Raw genomic sequence first — 20,659 nt, 5'->3', positions numbered from 1 at the left:
TTAGTAGTAGTATTTTACAACTGAGGAAACTGAGGCAGAAAGAAGTTAAAGCGTTGCCAAAAGAGTACCTGAGGAAGGATTTGGATTTCAGGTCTTTCTAATTCCAAGTCCAGTGCCCCAGATGCCACCTTGCTGGCTCACTGACCAATACCATCCCTACAATAGAAATCTGCCTAATAACAGAGAAATGCAATTAGAAAAAACAAATGGAGATATGCATCAAAGATGATCTAGTCCAGCTCTGTCATTTTCACAAATGAATAAGCAGAGATCCACACGAGTTAACTAATTTTTTTAAGATCACTCAGGAACTTGTATTGAAGTCTCTGCAGAGGCAGTTCCCTCTCCAATGTTCCATGTTTGCTGATGTCTGTCTGACAGCATATGCCAATCAGCAAGGATATGCTGGTAGCTCAAATGGCTCAGAGTTAAAAAATTTTTTGTGTAAGCATTTACACTTCAAAAATTGGCAAATGCTACAAATCAAGACTTGATTTATTGTTTTGTTTATTGCTTAGACTTAAGAAAGTAATAGAAAAATATTAATAATAATACAAATTAAACTTTTTTGAGTCAATTAGCATTAAATTGCTTTCCCAGAGTTACAGAGCTAGTAAATGTCTGAGGCTGTACCTAAAACTACCTGAGGCTCTCTTAACTCTTAACTCTCTTAACTTCTATCCACTGTGTTCCTTGGTTGTCCCCCATATTAAGCTTAAATTTATGTTGTATCTACTTTTTTTTGTAAATCCAGGTTGTTAGGCATTTGCCATCACACTCTTGCCTGTAATACTATATATATATATACTGAGAGGAGAGAGGTGTGTGTGTGTGTGTGTGTGTGTGTGTGTGTGTGTGTGTGTGTGTGTGTGTGTGTTATCATTTCTTTGGAGTTTTTTTTTTGTAAATCGTTGCAGTAATCTGAATCCTGAGATCTTTTAATATTATCTTTTATCTTTTGTGGTTATTTTCTACTGTGGTGACTGAAAGTTAGGTGGCATAGGAAATAGAACTCCAGATTTGGAGTCAAATAGACCTTTTCCCCCCCTAAGGCAATTGGGGTTAAATGACTTGTCCAGGGCCACACATCTAGGACATGTTAAATGTCTGAGATTAGATTTAAACTCAGGTCCTCCTGACTTCAGGGCTGGTGCTCTATCCACTGCTCTACCAAGCTGCCCCTCAAATAGACCTTAATTCAAATCCTGCCTATGTGATTTTGGGAAACTACTTAACTTCTGCCAGCTTCAATTTCTTCATCTGTAAAACAGGAATAATAATAATAACACCTACCTCCCAAGGTTGTTTTAGGGATTAAATTAGATTATATATCATGCACTTTGAAAATTTTAAGGCACTATATAAAGGCTAGGTATTATTATTTTATTCCCTTGGTTTCTATTTAGCTATGATTAATTCATACATATCTTTCCAAGTTTCTGTGAATTCTTCATATTCATATTTTCTGATGATAGTAATATTTCTTTACATTCACATGCCATAATTTAATTCCTCAAACATTGGGTATTCACTTTATTTCCAGTTGTTTGAAACAAAAAGATTCTGCTACAAGTAATTTCATATAAATGATAGATTTTCTTTTGTCTTTGACTCTTTGGGGGTAAATATTTCATGGTATCAGAATATTATCACTCTAGTTGCTTTTCTCACTTGTTTCTGATTCTTTGCAGAAGTATGGAACCAATTTGAAGCTCAACCAATATTGTATAATTGTCTATTGTTTGATAATCCCTGCAACATTAATTACTGAGGGATTTTATTGTCTACTAGTCTCCTGAGTGAAAGTGAAACCACAGAGATGTGATTTTCATTATGAATTATCAGTGATTTGGGACACATTTTTCCCCTTTGGTCATTTTCATTTATTCTTCAGAAAACTGTTAGTATTTTTTGGCCACTTTTCTACAATTCTCTCCTTTCCACACCTCTTTCGCCACCTGCCAGAGAAGAGAAAATGGAGTTTCCTGTTGAGACTCAATCATTTGCAAAATGTTTACTAAATGGGGTAGGCATATTTATAGAGTAGAAGGGAAAAGTGCTGAGTTTGTAGTGTAAGAATTTGACCATTGTCAAAAAAAAAAAAAAAAAAAGGTAAGCATAAAATTAAAAAGGAAAGGGGCATTTCTTCCGCCCTCTTGCCCTGCCTGGGCATATACATAGATGCTGAGCATGTACTGTAATACCGAATTTTCTACCTCTTTTGTTTCTCTTAGAAAGAAAGAGACTAAATATCTGAGTTTGAGACTGTTTATGGAAGTAGGTTTGTCAGGATAGCAGAGATGCATTGTGAGAAATTAAGTATAGGACTTAAAGCCATGTATGATGAGATAACATTATATGGCAGATGCATTCTTCTCCAAGCATTTGAAGGGGAAAAACCCTAAACGAATGAATGATAGAATTGCAGAACTGGAAGGAACCTTAGAGATCATGTAGCCCACCACATTCCCATATTACAACTAAAGAAATAACCTTAAGTGACTTTTTCAAGGTCATTCAGCAGGTTAATAGCAAAACCAACTGCACAAGGGTCCTTCTATTATAGCATGCTATATATATGGGGAAATTAGTACCTTTCCCAACTTACTGACTGATTCACTTTCCCAAATATTTTAGTTTTTCTTATATAGTCTTCACCTCTATGTTAAGGTGATTTTATAAGCAACAACAAGGAGAATCCCTCTTCTCTTCCTTTTCCCCAAGACTTCTAATCCCCAGCCACAGGAGTGGTTTTCAGCATTTGAATCCATGCATAGACAAAACAGTTCTTTCTGACCTCTAATCCTGTGTCTCATGAAAATCTTTCTGTGATTTTCCCATGGGTTGGAACATCCCATTTCAAGAAAACTGGCCTCACCAAACCCTGCCCATCAAAAATGCCACTTAACATTTTTTTTGTTTGAAATATCCTTATAACAACTAGTGTAGTAACATCATATTAGACTGCACAGATTCAGTTGTCCATCTCCCTATGACCTTTCTACCCAATCCTATGAAGGACAAGGCCCTGGAGTTCACAAAGTCTTTTTAACAAGGTGGCCAAACTTTTCAGATGTTTCTGGTTATATATGATAGCAATGAATCATGGGGAAACAGCCTTTATACCTTTCTTTATGCTATGTACAGAGAAATTGAGATTATTTTTTCATGATCCTAAAATTTCAAGATGAAAAGTGAAAAAGAAAAAAAAATCACCTACATGTTGTGAAATGTCCAAATCTTTGGCAGTATGCAGCAAAATATCCATAGGATTGATTCCATTTTTTGTTTTTATTTTGTTCTCTAGAAACATCTACTCAAATATTCTTTATATTTTTTCTCCTTCCACTCCTACTTCTCTCTGCCTACCTCTTTTCACATTATACCCCATTAATGACTGTAAAAGATAACAGAAAGTAAGTAGAATCCATTTTAAATATCAAGTGTAGGAGTAGATGAGGATAAATGCCAACTAATATTTAATAGCTAAGTTGGTGGTTTTTTTCCCACCTGCCAAGGTAGAAGATATGGAATTTCCTTTTAGGAAGGAGTTATTTGCAGAATGTCTACTAAATAGAAGAGGATTATTTATGGAGTGTGTAAAAAGAACTGACGGTATGGGTAAGGAATATACAGAGTTTCTATCTCCAGGGAGGCAGGATGTATGTAGACCACTTTGAAGACTCTGAAAATAAATTATTTCTGCCTCTGAGACTTACCTTGCTTTGATATTTGGAGGGAATCTATCCTCATTGAAGTGGATATTCCCTGTGGTGGTACAGATTACAACTTATCTATGCCTTCTCATCAAGTGCCACATTTGTCCACATGCTCCCCTCAGTCCTCCACAGGGGGTCTACCAAACATGCTAGGACCTTTCTTCAAGATTTCTTAAAACTATGTAGGTACCAATGGATCAAATGGGCAGCCCAGCTGTTATCCTTGCTTCTTACTACATGACCTATACCCACCTCCTTGTCTGCTTATATATTTCTGACTTTTTTCTAAATCAAATCTTTTAATCTTTTATGTCATTTATTGTGTAAAAAATTTAATTGGCAATATTCTTCATCCTATTTATAGCCATTAAATGTCTTTCCTTTGCCATTTGAGTAAGCTTCAACTTTAGTTCTTCAGGATTCCTTGACTCACAGCCATATTGGACATTACTAAAAGACTATTGATGTTTTTTTAATGGCCTATTGATGTTTTTTAAAATGGTCTATTGATGTTTTTTAAAATGGGTTTTGTTTCAGAGAGAATATTGTGATCATTAAAAGCACTGTATAATTTTCCAAATTCAATTTAGCCCAGTCTTATTCCTATTCAATTTTAGGCCTATTTCAAATGAATTATCTGCCCAAAATATATCTACTGGTGAACCATCTGTCTATTCAACCATATAGTGGTCTGGACAATAGGCATTCTTCACTCACTTGGTTCTTTGATATTGTATAGTTGGGTTAAAATCTTTGAAATAATTATGGGTTTCATTTCAGCAATTCTAGAATGTTCTAGGCTTGCTAAAATAGCATATAGCTATCTGCCAACAAAGTTATCTGTGGAAGCTCACATCTACAAGAACTTATTTCCTTTAGACCCTGTGCTGGACATCCTCCATGACAGTGGCAAAAAATCTTTGACAAGAGTTTTATGACACAATGGATATTAATAATCAGAGAATTGTTCAACAAAGTTATCTGTTATATCTTTCAAGAATTCATCTATGATTTTGACATATACTTGAATTTTTGCTCGAAAAAAGGCTTTAAAGTGGTCATTTGTTCTACCAAATCAAAAGCTTTTTATATAAAAAATTAAAACCATGATTTTGTATCATTATAGAATATTGTTTTCAAAAGCCTACCCTGTTTGCTTCTCTTATCTCATATGGATGCTCTTTATGTGTGTACAGGAAGTCTGATAAAATTTTATAGAGATGGAAAAGAAGATATGAGCACAGTTAATGGTATTTTTTCATTTGACTTATTTTTGGCAATACTAACATCTGAGTTTTTCCCAAGCTTTTGATAACCTATTCTTTGCCAATACTCTGTGTATTGCCAATAAAAAGTTGACCCTCAGTACTCTCAAAACTGCATCAACTGCATAAGGGATGACTAATGCAAATAGTTGATCTAGTCTTACTAACAGCTTTTCTCACCCTGGTTTTCTTCAATGCCATTCCTTCTTCATTCAGAATATTGAAGATATGATTGTAGTCTGAATTGTAGTAGTTCTTCTATCATTGGCAAAGATAAGATTTTGCTCAAGGAATTTGAAAATTTTCCTCTTTTCATTAGTCTCCCTTCCATCAATCTTACAGTACTCTGGTGATCATTTTGCTCAGCTAAGTATCTTACCAAGCTTCCTATAAAGCTATCCATTATTTCTCTCTATTTTGTGAAGCAATATTTCTCATGACTTTCCACTCTCTTATTTTATAAAATTTTATAAATGAGTCTATGTTCTAAAACAGTAATTTCCTTAACTTCCTATCTTTTTGTGTGGCAAGAAGGGAGAGCTTGTTGGCCAAGGAGTTTTCTAAGCTTTGGTCCCTTTATTGTGGCATTTAATTCATATTGGTTAAACTTCCTTCAGAAAATGTCATTGTTTAGTTGTTTTTCAGTCGTTTATGAGTCTTCATGACTCTTTTTTGGAGTTTTCTTGACAAAGATCCTGGATTGGTTTGCCATTTTCTTCTCTAGCTCATTTTATTGTTGAGTAAGCTCAGTCAAATAGGATTAAATTACTTGCCCAGGGTCACACAATTGATAAGGGCATCTAAGGTGAACATTTGATCTCAGAATATTGAGTTTTCCTGACTCCAGGCCTGACATTCTACTTAAGGTACCACCTAGCTATTTGAATGTTGTTGGTTTAAATAATTGTTCTTTTATCCTACTTCCTATTTTCCAGTGCCCATAGTTTAAATCTGTTAGGTTAGAATCGCCTCACTTATGCACAGTAGCTTCCTGATTGTACTCTCCTAGTTTGGTTTTAATTTTATTCTTTAATGTAAATAGTCTGACAATATACATAAAAACCTGGTTTACAAATTACTCCTACTGCTATTTTTCTTCATCCTCAACACAATGTCTGATACATAGAAGATATATAATAAGTACTTATTAGTTGATTAAACATTAGAATGTAACCCATTAACTTTTTTTAAAATTTTTAAAAATTAATACTATTTAATGCTTAATGTATTCGTCTCCCAACTCTTTTCTCAGAAAAAAAATCATGAATATGTGTGAAACTTTTGTATAGTTTTGAATTCTCTTGTTTATTGCTTTCTGAATCAAATCTTCTAACATTTTAACTAAGTTTAACCACTGCCTGCAGGCCTTTGCATTGAAATCAATGAATATTAAATATTGACAATTTAGATGTTCTTATCAAATTCTTTCTAGAATTTATCTACTTCTTTATCCCTAGCAACAGATGTTGCTGCATAAATTGTAATTATTTTTAGGGTGATCTTTTTTGCAAATGCTTCTCATGAGCATGATAATACAAGATGAACAAGTGTCCCATAATATTATGGATTGTTCTTGACTTGTTTAGGAGAACCTGTGAGTATCTTTATATTTAGCTGTAATTTCTATTTCTCTTCTGGTTTCATTTATAGTGAGAGTGTTAAGACTGACATATCTTATTCCTTTCAACAAGATATCCATTCATTGGTTGCTAGACCACTAATGAATAGTCCTGCTTTCTAAAGACCAATGTAGATAAATATATGGACTATTTTATCACCAACAGGCAGACTATTTAGTGATGATTTTTTGTCTGTGGCAATGAATGTAACAAAGAAAATTCCATATCTACTACAAATTTATAAGACCTATTTCTGCCTCTGCAGTGAAAGAAACAAAGGAGCAAAAAAATGGGGAATAAGATGCTTAAAAAAAAACCCCACAATGTTTTTAGGCCCACTACAGCTGGTAGATGACATTATGAAATAAAAGTCCTCTTTAAATTCTTGTTTTGGAATGTGTTTATTGAGTGGTAACAGAACTAAAAAGTTGTATGTTCCATGTCTCATCGTAGGGGCAAAAAAACAAACAAAACAAACAAAAAAAACCAAAAAAATGAAAAAAAACACACTGGATTTGAAATTATATTCTATGACCACTTGAGAAGAAACTGAGAATATTTATCTGTTGCTTAAAGTGTGTTCTTATACTCTCTAAGAAAACACTGTATAGAAAAAGCTTGCAAAAAATTAGAGAAATGAGTATCAAAGCCATTACTTAATTATTGTTTGACTAAAATGTTAAATATATCTAGTGGATAACTATTTTGACCTCTTTAGTCATCTTTCCCTGCATTATAAATCATGTTTCTCCATTTTAAGCCTGTTATCTCTTGCTTAAAGGAGCTCAAAACCATTAAAAAAAAAAAAAAACTTAGCAGTGATTTTCCATAGCTGTAACAAATTTAGATTAGATATTGATAGAGTACTTCCCCAGGTACTTCTTTCACAACTCCTATTTGATCAATGGACCAGCTTGGATACTAACTTGATTATGTATTTAGAATTTTAGAGGTAACCCTGAGAAATCAAGGTTTCTAGTACAGTTGCTCATGATCCCTGATAGATGTACTTCCTATTGATTAACAGACAATATACTTAATTAGTTCTTACCAGAGATATTTAATAAAATGATATAGGAATAACAGTTGGCACAAAAAATCCTGCCAAAAAAAAAAATCTGGAGCAGGCTGTCCCTTTGGACACATACATGGTCCTTGGAAAAAATGGCCTCAAATTAAAATACAATTAATAGGCACACAGGCAAAGACCACATGAATCTGTGAAAAACTGCTTAACTCCTACACTAGTCATCTTTCCTTCCCTTGTAGAGTCCTCATAAAGTTTTCCTTAAGGTTCTGGGCTCTGAGGTTCAGTGCCGTTCAAAGTTCCAAATCCAACAGTCTCCCTGCCACACGAGTCACACTCCCTGAAGCTGCTTCCTCTCTTGGTGATTGTGCTCCTTTACCTGCTTGTGCCCATGTGTTATCAGTGTGTCTCTCTACTCTCAGTTGGGAACGCTATTTACTCTGTGTTCTCCTCCAGGGATATGGTCAGTGGAAAGGAGAGGAGAAATCGTGTGAAACTCCATCTCTGCCTCCACACCTCCTAAGGGCAATTTCTTCAGGGGTTTGATTCAAACTAGAATCTTCTGGTCTCAAGATTAGATCTTCCAGCCCTGGGTTGGATATCTCTTGACTAGGGAACTTAGAAATCATCCACATTATAAAGTTCCTTAAAGCTGTCTAACCTGTGTGATTTGCCACTTGCTCTTATTTTTTCCTCCTTGATTCAGAGATTCATACCTCAGTATAAAGAGTCTTGTCATATATCATGCTCATTGATCAATCAATTGATTCTGTAGCTCGACCAAAGAGGTGTCCTTGCTTGATAAAGGTATCAGGGCAGAGAGAATTTGGATAATTAAGCAGAGTTTATACCCCTTATATTAAAAAAAATGCTCACTATTAGTTATGTGAGTTAGACCTCTCATGTTGGGAGTTTGGAAGAAAAGCATCCTGTGTAGGAAACTTTTGTGCTTTCCTGGTTTTCACATTGTATTTATTATTCAAATTCTAGCACTAGCACTGTAACTATTGTGTAGCACTGTAACTAGAATGTAAGTTCCTTGCATTCAGGGACCACCTCTTCCTGTAATGCTAGTATAGTCTTACATAGCCCACAAATACATATAGAATGATTATTAAATGAATTAGGTACTTAATAAAAAGCATTTTTGTTATGATAAATATGAATTTAATTTTCTTTTGCGCCAGTATAAATGTGTAAAATCTTAGCTCCATACTCATTTTCCTCTAACTCCTACTCTTGTTTATGTTTAGAATATGAAGAAATAGATTTTGATCTATATCCATCTATCTTTGGTAGTTTCATTTCCGTACAATCTGAATAAAAGTAACTATGTTCTCTACCAGAGTTATTGCAACATGTTTATAGAGCATATCTGAAGTAAAGCTTTAATTTTGAAGCATTTTTTAATCTAAAAAAATTAAGTAATGTTTATTCCTTGAGTATAAGGAAATTATATACTATGGTATGAGAAAAAATACAAGTATAAGAGGTGGAAATTAATATTAACATTGTAAAATTAACCTTATATTTTCTTCTTTATAGATCTTATTTATAATAAGAGAAAAATGGCTGAACTCAACACTCATGTGAATATCAAGGAAAAGGTAGGATAAAGGAATAATATTGTTATTTTTTCAAGAATCCCATTGCATGGATAGGAATGTATCCTTTCATATATACATGTGCCCACATGTATAGCATGCATATACATGTGTGTATGTATGTATGTATGTATGTATGTATATGTATGAATGAATGTACTGTGGTGGCTAAGGAAACTGAAAGGCAAAATATTAAATGACTTCTCCAAGTCAGAGCCAGTATTTAAAGTCATTTTTGCTGCATCCTTGTCTAGGGCTTTTTTCCTTATTGCATGCTATGGGGAAAAATACAACTATCTTATGTCCTGTGACATTTATGAGGCACTTTTTACCATCATTTTCAAATTTCTATAGCTCCCATGAATTCCAATTATTGAGAAAGAAGCAAATTCTTCACTTCTACTCTTACCAGTGGTTTCATCCAAGCAGATTGATGCCCTACATCCTGCAGCCTTTCTTTAGTTTGATCTTAGAAAATGAGTTTCTTATTAAGAAGTAGTTATTCAGAGAGATAATCAGGAGTTATGTATTAGGAGGTCCAAAAGTCAAGGTGGACTTAAAAAAAAAACAAACAAACAAAAAAAAAAAAACCTAATGAACTGGCAGAGTAGTCTGGGAAAAAATTCCAACTGAGTGTTGAGCATGTTAAACAGGTTAGAGCCCCATATGCTTCAGAATGGGATGTGGCTGTGTCCAATGTAGCAGCATAGCTGCACCTGTGCATCTTAATTTTTTCAGATGACAGAACCTTCTTACGCAATCAAATATGCAAAAGTTGTTTATGCCATGCCATGTGATCATGTTTAGCCTGGGAAATGTAATTAAATTCAAATAATTTAAAATTATATTGTTATATTTAATAATATTAAATAAATTAAATGCAATCAAAAGAGTCTTCCCCAGTGAATGAGGCTTTTTTGGCCCCGAGCCTTCATTTATGAGAAGTAAGTTCTATGACTATACTCTATTCGTATACTTTGTTCTTTCCATTCATCCCTCCTTATTATTGATTTTTTAATTGTATGTGCTTTAAAACCTACATTAGATCTTATCTTTTGTGTAGTCTTTGCTGTGTACTCCAACCCACAATATCCTCCATTTCCTCTGAATCTCTCTTATCATCTTTCAAGTGTTGTTCTTTTGGTTTTTATCACATACTAGGCCATACCACTTAGATCTGATTATGTTGTCACAGATCTTAAAGTGCTAGGGAATACAGAGTCCATCTGGTCCAACCTGTTCTCAAACAAGAATCCCACGAACAACAAGTGTTCCTGGCAAGTCCTCATATACTTTTCACTTGAAGACCTCAAGTAAGAAACCAAGAGGTGGTTCTGAGGTGGACCATTTCACTTTAGGGTTCCTCAGAAATGTTAGGAGGAAGCTTCTTTTCTAAAACCAGTGGCTTACCTTCTTGGCCCAAGCAAAACAAGTCGAATAGCTCTTCATATGAAGACCCTTAAAACATCTGAAAAAGCTCTAGTGTGCCTTCCTGTGCCCCTTCCCTAATTTTCTTTTTTTCCAAACTGAGCATTCTCATTTCCATCATCTGAATAATGGGCTCTGTTAGGTATCATTCTGATTATTCTCTTGGATGTACTTCAGCCTGTCATTGCATTCTTATACAGTTCTCTAAATATCATTTCACAAAGGGAAAATCCACATTAGCAGCAAAGTGATGCAATGAACAGTCTGATGGGCTTGGACTCAGGAAGACATGAGTTACAACTTTAGACACTGTGTGATCCTGGGCAAGTCACTTAACCTGAATCTGCCTTAGTTTCTTCGATTGTAAAATCACAAAAGCAGATGAAACAATATTTTGTAAAGCATTTGGCACAATCCATGGTACAACATGGATGATTAATACATTCTTGTTCCCCCTCTCTCCCATATTCGGGATGCTATACCATTTTCATTGTAGCCTCAAAGAGCCATGTAGTTGCTAGATCATGTTATACACTAATATTGAGTTAAATTGTGCTAAAAGACCCAAATCTTTTTCATAGGAACTATTTAGTCACAGTTTTGGACTGTAAAATTGATTATTTAAACCCAAGTAGAGAATTTTGTATTAATCTTAGCTGAGAATGATGATGGTGATGATGATGATGATGATTGTTTAAGATTTATAAATTACTCTCTATGTAAAAATCTCATTTGTTCCTTACAACTACTCTATGAAGCAGATACTATTATTGTACCCATTCTACAGATGATAAAATCAAACATAACTGAGGTTAAATGACTTAACCAGAATCACTTAAAACTGTTAAATGTTTGAAGAAGAATTTGAGCAGAGTTCTTTCTAACTTTCTTACTTAAACTATCCAGTATATGTCCTTGCCTCTTGGTAAATTTCACCTTGTTAGACTGAGCTCATTTTTTTCTAGTCTGGCTGGCAAGATATTTTTGGATCCTATCTGTCTTTCAAAGTGCCAATTATTCCTCCTAATTTAAGGCCATCTGATAATTTTATAAGTATGACTTCTATGCCTTCTACCAATTCTCTGATAAAACAAACAGGAAAAGACCAACTTCACATCCCTAGGGCTTTTGATTAGAAACCTCCCTCTGGGTTCATATCTACCTGTTCGTTATTTATTACTACTGATGTCCAGTAATTCAACTAATTTTGAAATCCCCTACATACATTGTCATCTAGCCCTCATCAATCCATTTTTCCAAAAGGATAGAATGGGAGTTTTTCAAATTTTTTGCTGAAATCTAGTAATACATTTGAAGTATTTCCCTGAGCCATTGGTTCAGGTACCCTCTCGTGAATAGTAACAAGATTAATCTAACATGACTTATACTTGATGAAGCCATGCTGTCTTTTAGTTTTCAGTACTTTCCTTTTGAAATGTTCAGAAATTATTCCTTTAATAATATGTTTTAGAATTTCGCCAGGCTTTAGAAGCATGCTCACTGATCTGTTTTGCCACTTCCTCCTGCTTCCTTCCTTTGAAAATAAGGATAACATACTTCAAGCAGTAGTGGGTTCTCTGGCACTTGAAAGGTTGGATGACCTCTTGTCAGGTATGTCTTGGAGGTGATTATTTTTCAGACACAGCTTAGAGGATTTCAGTTGTCCCTTTTCCAAGTCTGAAATTCTGATTCTAATACTTTGTATGTCAAGGCATGGAGTTAGAAGAGGGTAAGATAGTGTAGACCAACAATTAGTAAGTAGTTGAGTCTGGTAGGCAAGTATAATACACAAAAGAAAGAAGAGTGTAAAATAAGTCTAGAGAAGTGTTTGTGATAACTGAGCTGATCTTGAACAAGACACAATTCTGTCTATTCCTCATGTACAAAATGGGATAATAATAACACCCACTTTAATTTAATAATTAAATGAGATAATAATACCAGCTAATGTTTATAATGTGCTTTAAGTATTATAAAATATTTTACAAATTTTATTTTGTTTGATCCTCGCAATAATTTTGGGAGGTTTTAAGTGCTATTATTATCCCCATTGTACCATGAGTATTGTGGAACCACTGAATTGAAGCCTAAAAAGTTTGTATTTTATTCTATTTGAAAAAGGGAGACATTGAAGTTTTTTGAGCTGAAAAAATGAAAAGTTTATGCCTGTACATTAAAATGATTATTTTTAGCATTTTGTGAGTTATGAACTGGAAAAGGGAGAGACAAGAAGGGAAATAACCAATTATGAGTTTAATTCAGTCATCCAGGTTATAGATGATAAGAGCATGAATTAGATCAGTAGCAGTTTACATGGGGTAAAAAGGAAGAATGCGAATGATATGTGGGAAGTCAAAATTTTAACATCGATAGATCTTTGAAACTGATTACACATGGTGAGGTTGAACTTGCGATTTCAAGGAGGGTTGGAGTAGTTCGTAGTTGTCCTTCATTCTCAAAGAGCACCAAAATGACATCCCTGTGTTAGAGTTCAGTTACAGTGTATGCAGCTGGCTGCTCAGACCAACATGAGTCTTGAGTGTTTGGGCAGTTTAGTTTGAGAAAGGACTTCAGTGTCTAGTATTTTATCCTGCCAGATAATTTTCAGAATCTTCCTAAGACAGTTCACATGGAAGTGATCCAGTTTCCTTGCATGGCACCTGTGTGCTGTCCAGGTTTCACAGGTATAGGACAATGGCGTCAGCACGACTCTGTAGACCTTCAGTTTGGTAGTCTTTTTGGTACTATTTTGTTTGGGAGGCTCCTAAGTAAGGAAAATCTGAATTGACATAAATAACAATGGTAGATTTTTAAGAAGCGTCCATTTAGTCATTTGAGGGATATTGTATTTTGAAAGGTAGCCAAATGAAGAACAGAAGGCACTTTGAATTCAAGAATGGAGTTCAGGAAAAAGATTGGGTCTGAATATATATACTTGGGGGTCATTTGCATAAAGTTAATCATGGAAGTAATTAATGTGAATGGATAGTATTATCCAGATAGAAATTAGAGAAATGAAAATGAACAAAGAAAACTAAGTATGGAGCCTTAGGGGATAACCATACTTTGGGCATGAGAAAAGAATGTTTAAATAGCAAAAAGAGATGAAGAGGGAACAATAAGACAGGTTCAGAAATGTTATGGATGCTCAACAATTATCAAGAAATAGGTAATGGTAAATAATATCCAGTGCTACAGAAAGTTAACAGAGGACCTGGGGGGGGGGGGCGGGGGAAACTTTGTATTTGCCTTTGTTTCATTGGAAAGATAGCCATGAAAGCCAGATGTCAGGGAGTTAAAAGACCAAGTGGATAGTAAAGATGTGATAGCAACTACTTTTAAGAGAAGTTTCTCAATAATGATAATATTTAGCATTGATATATATATTTATGTTTGTCCCTGGCATTATGCTAAGAACTTTATATTTATATCATTTGATCCTCACAATGACTCTAAGAAGTAAGTGTTATTACTCTTCCCGTTTTACAGATCAACATATTGAGGCAAACACAGGTTAAGTGACTTGCCCAGAGTCACACGACATAGAAATAGCAAGTATCTAAGGCCAGGATTTGAATCCAGGATTTCCTGACTTCAAACTCATTCCTCTATTCAATATGTCACCTCATTATTATTCAGTGATTTGGGTGCATCCAACTCTGTATGTGATTTTATCTATGTGATTTTCCTGACCTAGATAGTGAGTAGTTTGTCATTTCCTTTTTTAGGATGTCCCCATTTTATAGATGAGGAACTGAGCAAATAGAGATTATGTAATTTACCTAAGTCATCCAGTGAGTAAATGCCTACAAACATATGTGAATTAATATATTCCTGACTCTAGGTTCAGTGCTCTATCCATTGCTCCCAATATGTCACCTAGCTGCCTATTACTACAATTATTACACAATACAGCACAATATAACATTCTTCATTTTATGAGTAATGATAATATAATTTTATGATTATTTTCTGAAACATTTTGATTTATATTTACCAAAATTCTTAAATAAAGTACAAATTGTGAAAACAGAAAATGCCCGATACCTAATTAAAATCCTCAGATTTTACGAGGCTTAGCATGAAATTACACTAATAACATTTTTAAAAAATATATCTCCATCTAGTAAAGAACTAATTTTCTTGGTTTTACTAATAGCAATGTCGGTGTAGCCAGAATGACGAAAAGTAGATGGATGGTCTGACTTAACAAGCCAGATGCCATGGATTACAGACAAAAATGGGAAATAATGATTCTCTTATTTGGAGAACCTATATTCTAATTGTGCAGGATATTACCAGAGAGAAATTAGTTAATTAAATAATTGGATTCAAAGAGATTGTTAAGATCATGTACAGTAGTTTCTAATGACAAAAGGCATTTGTATTTTCTATGAAGAACCTTAATGTATCATTTGCAGATACATTTAAATAAAATTAACACACATCCAGGTCCAGTTAACAGAGAACACAAGCTTCCAAATTTCACTCCAAAAATACTTTTTTAAAAAAATTCATCATTATCATCCTTTCTTAGTAAATGGTCATTAAATGTTCTTTGCCTTTTATCAGAAAAGAGAGAATCATTGACAGAGGTTAGTGCCTAATGCTTATGCATAGAATATTGCTGGTGTTGCTTGGCAACCAGCAGAGATTTGAGGGAAAGTCTTAAGGAAATAAATGAACAAATGGAAATGTCAAAATCAGTTTCAGATAGAAAAGAAGAAACTTACCGCAAGTTCCAACTTTTCTTTCAAGTTGTTTGATTGGGAGTCAGAGGCTCTCTGATTGTTTTCCCCTTGCGACCCTTCATCCTTATGGTTAACACTAAGGAGAATGGGGGAAAATCGATATGAATGCAGAAGAGCTTGTCATTCAGAAATCACAAGTATTTCACACCCATTTTGGTAAATGCTTCACATCTACTAAATAGTAAATAAATCAATAGACATATAGGTAAATAAATGACCCCCTAAAGTAAGTCATTCATGTTTTTACTGTTAAAAAACAAAGACAACTTTTATTGATACATTTTTACTCTCTATTCTTTCTTGCACTTGGTTTATATATATTTGTCCTATGTGTTGTCTAGATGGTTGCATCTTAATGTGATTGGGCTCTGTCTTTCTTATCTCCCTCTAACCCTTCTAAAAACATGGCAATTGTGACCATCACAAGGTCTGATCTTAAAGGAAAATGAGTCATCAGAAATGTAGACTTTGTTAAAGGTTTCTGGAAGAATAAGAATATTTATAAACTCCATTTTCTTAAACAACTATTGCAAGTCATATGTATGAAGAAGAAATGTAGATATACATAGATAGATTTAGAAGACATATAAAAGGATTAGTTCATCTGGAAAACTTGACAGATAGTCATGAGATCTAGATACTAGTCCCAACATAGTCCTGTGCAATCCTGCTTGACCCAAATAAATTTTCTGGACCTTGGTTTCTTTAATCTCTAAAAGGAAAGGTTTGGATAATCTTTTCTCTAAGCTCCTTTTCAAATACAAGAGTATGTTTCCTAGAATATGCAATTATACAGTTTTTCATATTTCCAGTCTTTTAGTTATGATAAAACACTTCAGGATTCTTTCTGATTGAAGAAAGAGAGCAAATAAGTTCATAAGTGTTGTGGGAGAACAGAGTAAGAACTGGATATTATCTATAGATTATTTAATCCCAAGACAATTTTGAGAGGCAAGAGATATTTTTTTCTTTTTTATATAGCTTTTTATTGACAAAACATATGCATGGGTAAATTTTAAAACTTTCTGTTTTAACTGTTCCCCTTCTTCCCTCCATCCCCTCCCCTAGATGGCAGATAGTCCCATACATGTTAAATATGTTAAATGTAATATATGTATACATATTTATACAGTTGTCTTGCTACATAAGAAAAATCAGATTTAGAAAAAAAAAATAACCTGGGAAGAAAAACAAAAATGCAAGCAAACAATAATAGAAAAAGTGTAAATGCCATGTTGTGGTCCACACTCATTTCCCAGTGTTCTTTCACTGGGTGTAGCTGATTCTGTTCATTACTTATCATTTGGAACTGATTTGGATTCTCTCATTGTTGAAGAGAGCCACATCCATCATAATTGATCATCATATAGTATTGTTGTTCTGATTCTGCTCATTTCATTTAGCATCAGTTGATGTAAGTCTCTCCAGGCCTCTCTGAAATTATCCTGCTGGTCATTTCTTACAGAACAATAATATTCCATAACATTCATATACCACAATTTACTCAGCCATTCTCCAATTGATGGGCATCCACTTATTCCAGTTTCTGGCCACTACAAAGAGGGCTGCCACAAACATTTTGGCACATACAGGTCCCTTTCCCTTCTTTAAGATCTCTTTGGGATATAAGCTCAGAAGAAACACTGCTGGATCAAAGGGTATGCACAGTTTGATAACTTTTTGAGCACAGTTCCAAATTGCTCTCCAGAATGGTTGGATCCGTTCACAACTCCACCAACAATGTGTCAGTGTCCCAGTTTTCCCACATCCCCTCCAACATTCATCATTATCTTTTCCTATCATCTTAGCCAATCTGAGAGGTGTGTAGTGGTATCTTAGAGTTGTATTAATTTGCATTTCTCTGATCAATAATGATTTGGAATACCTTTTCATGTGGGTAGAAATAGTTTCAATTTCATCATCTGAAAATTTTTCATATCCTTTGACCATTTATCATTTGGAGAAGAGAGTCAAGAGATAGTAAGTAGCTTAGTGAGATCACAGGTAATAAAGTAGGAAATCAAGATTCTAGGTAATGAGTGATAATAATCCATTAAAAAAGTCATGTAACTACAATGTCAAATATGGCACTGAGTCTCTAATTCTATATACATTAAGGAATCACAGAATGGTTAATAAAATAGCTTGATTTTTTTTTATCAACTTTAACTTTGGGAGTTCTGTCAAATAGATTTTTGTTTGTACACAAATCATTACCTAAACCAAGTAAGTTTTTTTTTCTTCTCTCTTCCTTTTTTCCCCTATTACTGTCAAGGGCACCATCATCAGTCCCTCAGACTTACAATCCAGGTATCATTCTGATACCTCATTCTTTCACACACACACTTTCCCTCATTTATAATGTTGCCAAGTTCTATCAATTTTACCTTTGCAGTGTCTCTTGTATATGCTCATTTTTGTTTGCTGACACTACCATCACCCAGGTGTAGACCTTTATAACCCCATGCATGAAGTATTGCTACAGCCTTTTTGTTGATCTCCCAGCCTCAAGTTCTATTCTCCACTCAGCTGTTAAATTGATCTTTCTAAAGAGCAGGTCTGACCATGTTACCCTTCTATTCAATAAACTCAAATGAATTCCTGTGACTTATAGAACATAAAAATTTCTGTCTCATATTCAGAACCTTTCACAACTTGCCTCCTTTCTTCCCCTCCATCACCTCTCCCCCTATATTTTATTGTCTTTTTCCCCATGTACTTTGTGATCCATAAACACTGGCCTCCTTACTGTTCTTTACATTAGATATTCTATTTCCCAGAATCTAGGCATTTTCATTGACTGTCCTCCATGCCTGGAATTCTCCACTTTCTCATTTCTATCTTTTGGATTCCCTGGATTCCTTTAAAACTAAAATCCCATAGAATTTTAAATTTAAATTTAATTTTTTAAAATTTAAATTAAAAAATAATTTAATTTAAAATTCTTCAGGAAGCTTTTTAAAATGTCCCTTAATACTAATTTCTTATATCTTGCTTGCACATAGTTGCGTGTTTCTCCTGTATCAGACTGTGAGCTCCTTGAGAGCAGGTTTTATTTTTTGCCATTCCTTGTTTCCCCAGCACTTAGCATAGTTCTTAGCACATATTAATAAATGTGCTTGTCAACTGACTGATTAGAATGAGGCAGAAAGCCATAAAGATTAATACCTGTGAATTCAAATATTCACGATGTAAACAAAAACAAAAGCAAAAACAACAACAACAAAAAAAAGAAAACCCATGTTGTTTGGTTTTTTCTCCCTTTTAGTCTGTTTCTTCTTTCACAACTATGACCAATACAGAAATATGTTTTATATGATTGCATATGTATTACTTATATAAAATTACTTGCCATTTAAGGAAGAAAGGAAAGGGTGGGAGACAGGGAGAGAAATTCAGAACTCAATATTTTTAAAAATGAATGCTAAAATTTTCTTTACATATAATTAAAAAAATAAAATACTGTTGAAAATTTAAAAAGAAGTAGCACACAACAATGTGCCTACACAAACCAACCATATTTCATCAGTCACCATTTCCATAGTAAATGTATATTTTGGACCCATCGACTCTCTGTCAGGAAGTTAGAAGTTTTGTCTTCAGCCATCTAAAATCAAAGTATATCATTTATACTGATCAGAGTTCTACAATTTTATTTTATTTGTAAGGTAATTTATTGCTTAAATTGTTATCTTGGTGCTGCTCACTTCATTAGGTTATGTTACATCAATTCATTTAAGTCTTATGTTTTTGAAACCTTCCATTTTACCTTTTCTTGTATTGTAAAATCCCATCATAATTATATATCATACTTTATTTGGTGATTCTCCAATAGATGAATGAGCAGCTCATTAATTTCAAGTATTTTTCTTACTGTGAAAATAAATTTGATAAATATTTTTGTACATTTGGGAGTAGTGAAATCTTGAGAAAACAAGTTAGACTGTGGGACACATTATGAAAAGGCAATGTACAAACAATCTGACCAGAGCTTGTGGGGGAAATCAGGAAACTGGTAGTTCTACTGCTATATCCACTGCTTTAAAGGTCAGAGTATCTAGGGAAGCAGTCCAAACATCTGTATACAATCTGACCCAAGAATCCTTACCTTTTTCCCCAGATGTAGATGTGATGAACCAGCTAAGCTTACATTGTCTAAGATTCCAAATTAGAGTTGTAACTTAGATTTGTCCTACTTTTTTGTTCCAATTAAGATATCAAAAAAAAAATCCTTCTGAAAAGAAAAATACCTCAGATTAAATAAAATATCAAAATTCACCAAAGTACTTGAACATATATATATACACGCACATATATATTTACACCTTTGAGCTTAAGTGTATCCATTGCCTGAAAGCAGATTTCAAAATATGTGTGTATGTATTTAATGGACTTAAAGTTTCATCCTGCCCTGGCATTATGTGCAGGCTAACTAGAAACCATGGGTGAAAAAGCAGGCACAATAATGGAAACTATGCAGGTGCAACAATTAAAATTGTCTACATAAAGCTCTTCTTTGATGCCTCCGTATAACATGGAGGTGACCTTGGATTCTATGCCAGGGGAGCACAAGTTACCTCAGGTCCTGCCAAGCTGAAAAAGTTGATTATGTAGTGCAGAAGGGAGTGTGAGCTCCAAGGACGAGCCCAGCTACATTCTATAAGGCTCAACATCAGGAGATTGGTGATTTTGTCTTTGTCCCCATCTGGAAACTGCCCACTCATGGTGGGAAGTGTATTTTGCACCTGTAGAGGGACTTCCTGCACTGTCAAAATCATAAAGTGCCTAAGTCCTATTTTTTCCTAGTGTTTGTCTCAGTACAGATTAAAAATGTATATACCACTGTCAAGCATTTGAAGATTACAAAAGACTTGACAGGTGAGCATTTAAAGGTCAAGGTTTTGGGATATGAGAAAATACTCATGAACTAATTTAAAAGATTGAAGTTACCTTGTAGAATTTTACTAATCATTTTAACATAGAGAAAGTCTGTTTTAGCATGTCATATGCTACAGCAGGTCAAAAATTTAATCTTATTTCTAGGTCCATTAAAGAACTTATTTCTAAAACATACTGTCAGTTTTCATTTAGTATTATGATAACCACCTCTATAAAATTGATTGTCCCACAAAATGTTGAATTACTTGACATATTTAAGGGTAGTTCACAGGCTGATAAAAGGACTACCATTTTTTAATATTAACTGGTTTAGGCTAGATAGTTTTTTTTTCCCTTGAAATTTCAGT

General features: G+C 34.1%; 1 protein-coding gene across 5 annotated transcripts in view; it reads left to right on the top strand.

Moving 5' to 3' along the window:
• The window catches only part of SPATS2L (spermatogenesis associated serine rich 2 like), a 220,663-nt gene that overhangs the window by 115,751 nt on the left and 84,253 nt on the right, over positions 1-20,659 (top strand). For 3 of the 5 annotated variants that reach the window (XM_074302748.1, XM_074302751.1, XM_074302752.1), the window contains exon 2: positions 9,176-9,237. In XM_074302748.1, coding sequence (XP_074158849.1) covers positions 9,199-9,237 — 39 coding nt within the window. In that variant the 5' untranslated portion in view covers positions 9,176-9,198. Of the gene's footprint in view, positions 1-7,914; positions 8,094-9,175; positions 9,238-20,659 lie in introns of those variants that run through there. The other 2 variants (XM_074302749.1, XM_074302750.1) reach the window with 2 other exon arrangements.

This window comes from Sminthopsis crassicaudata, chromosome 3 (genome assembly GCF_048593235.1).
Source record: "Sminthopsis crassicaudata isolate SCR6 chromosome 3, ASM4859323v1, whole genome shotgun sequence".
Classification (NCBI taxonomy): Eukaryota; Metazoa; Chordata; class Mammalia; order Dasyuromorphia; family Dasyuridae; genus Sminthopsis; species Sminthopsis crassicaudata.
The sequence above is the reverse complement of the archived record's forward strand: the minus strand, read 5'-3'. Positions and strand labels throughout refer to the sequence as shown.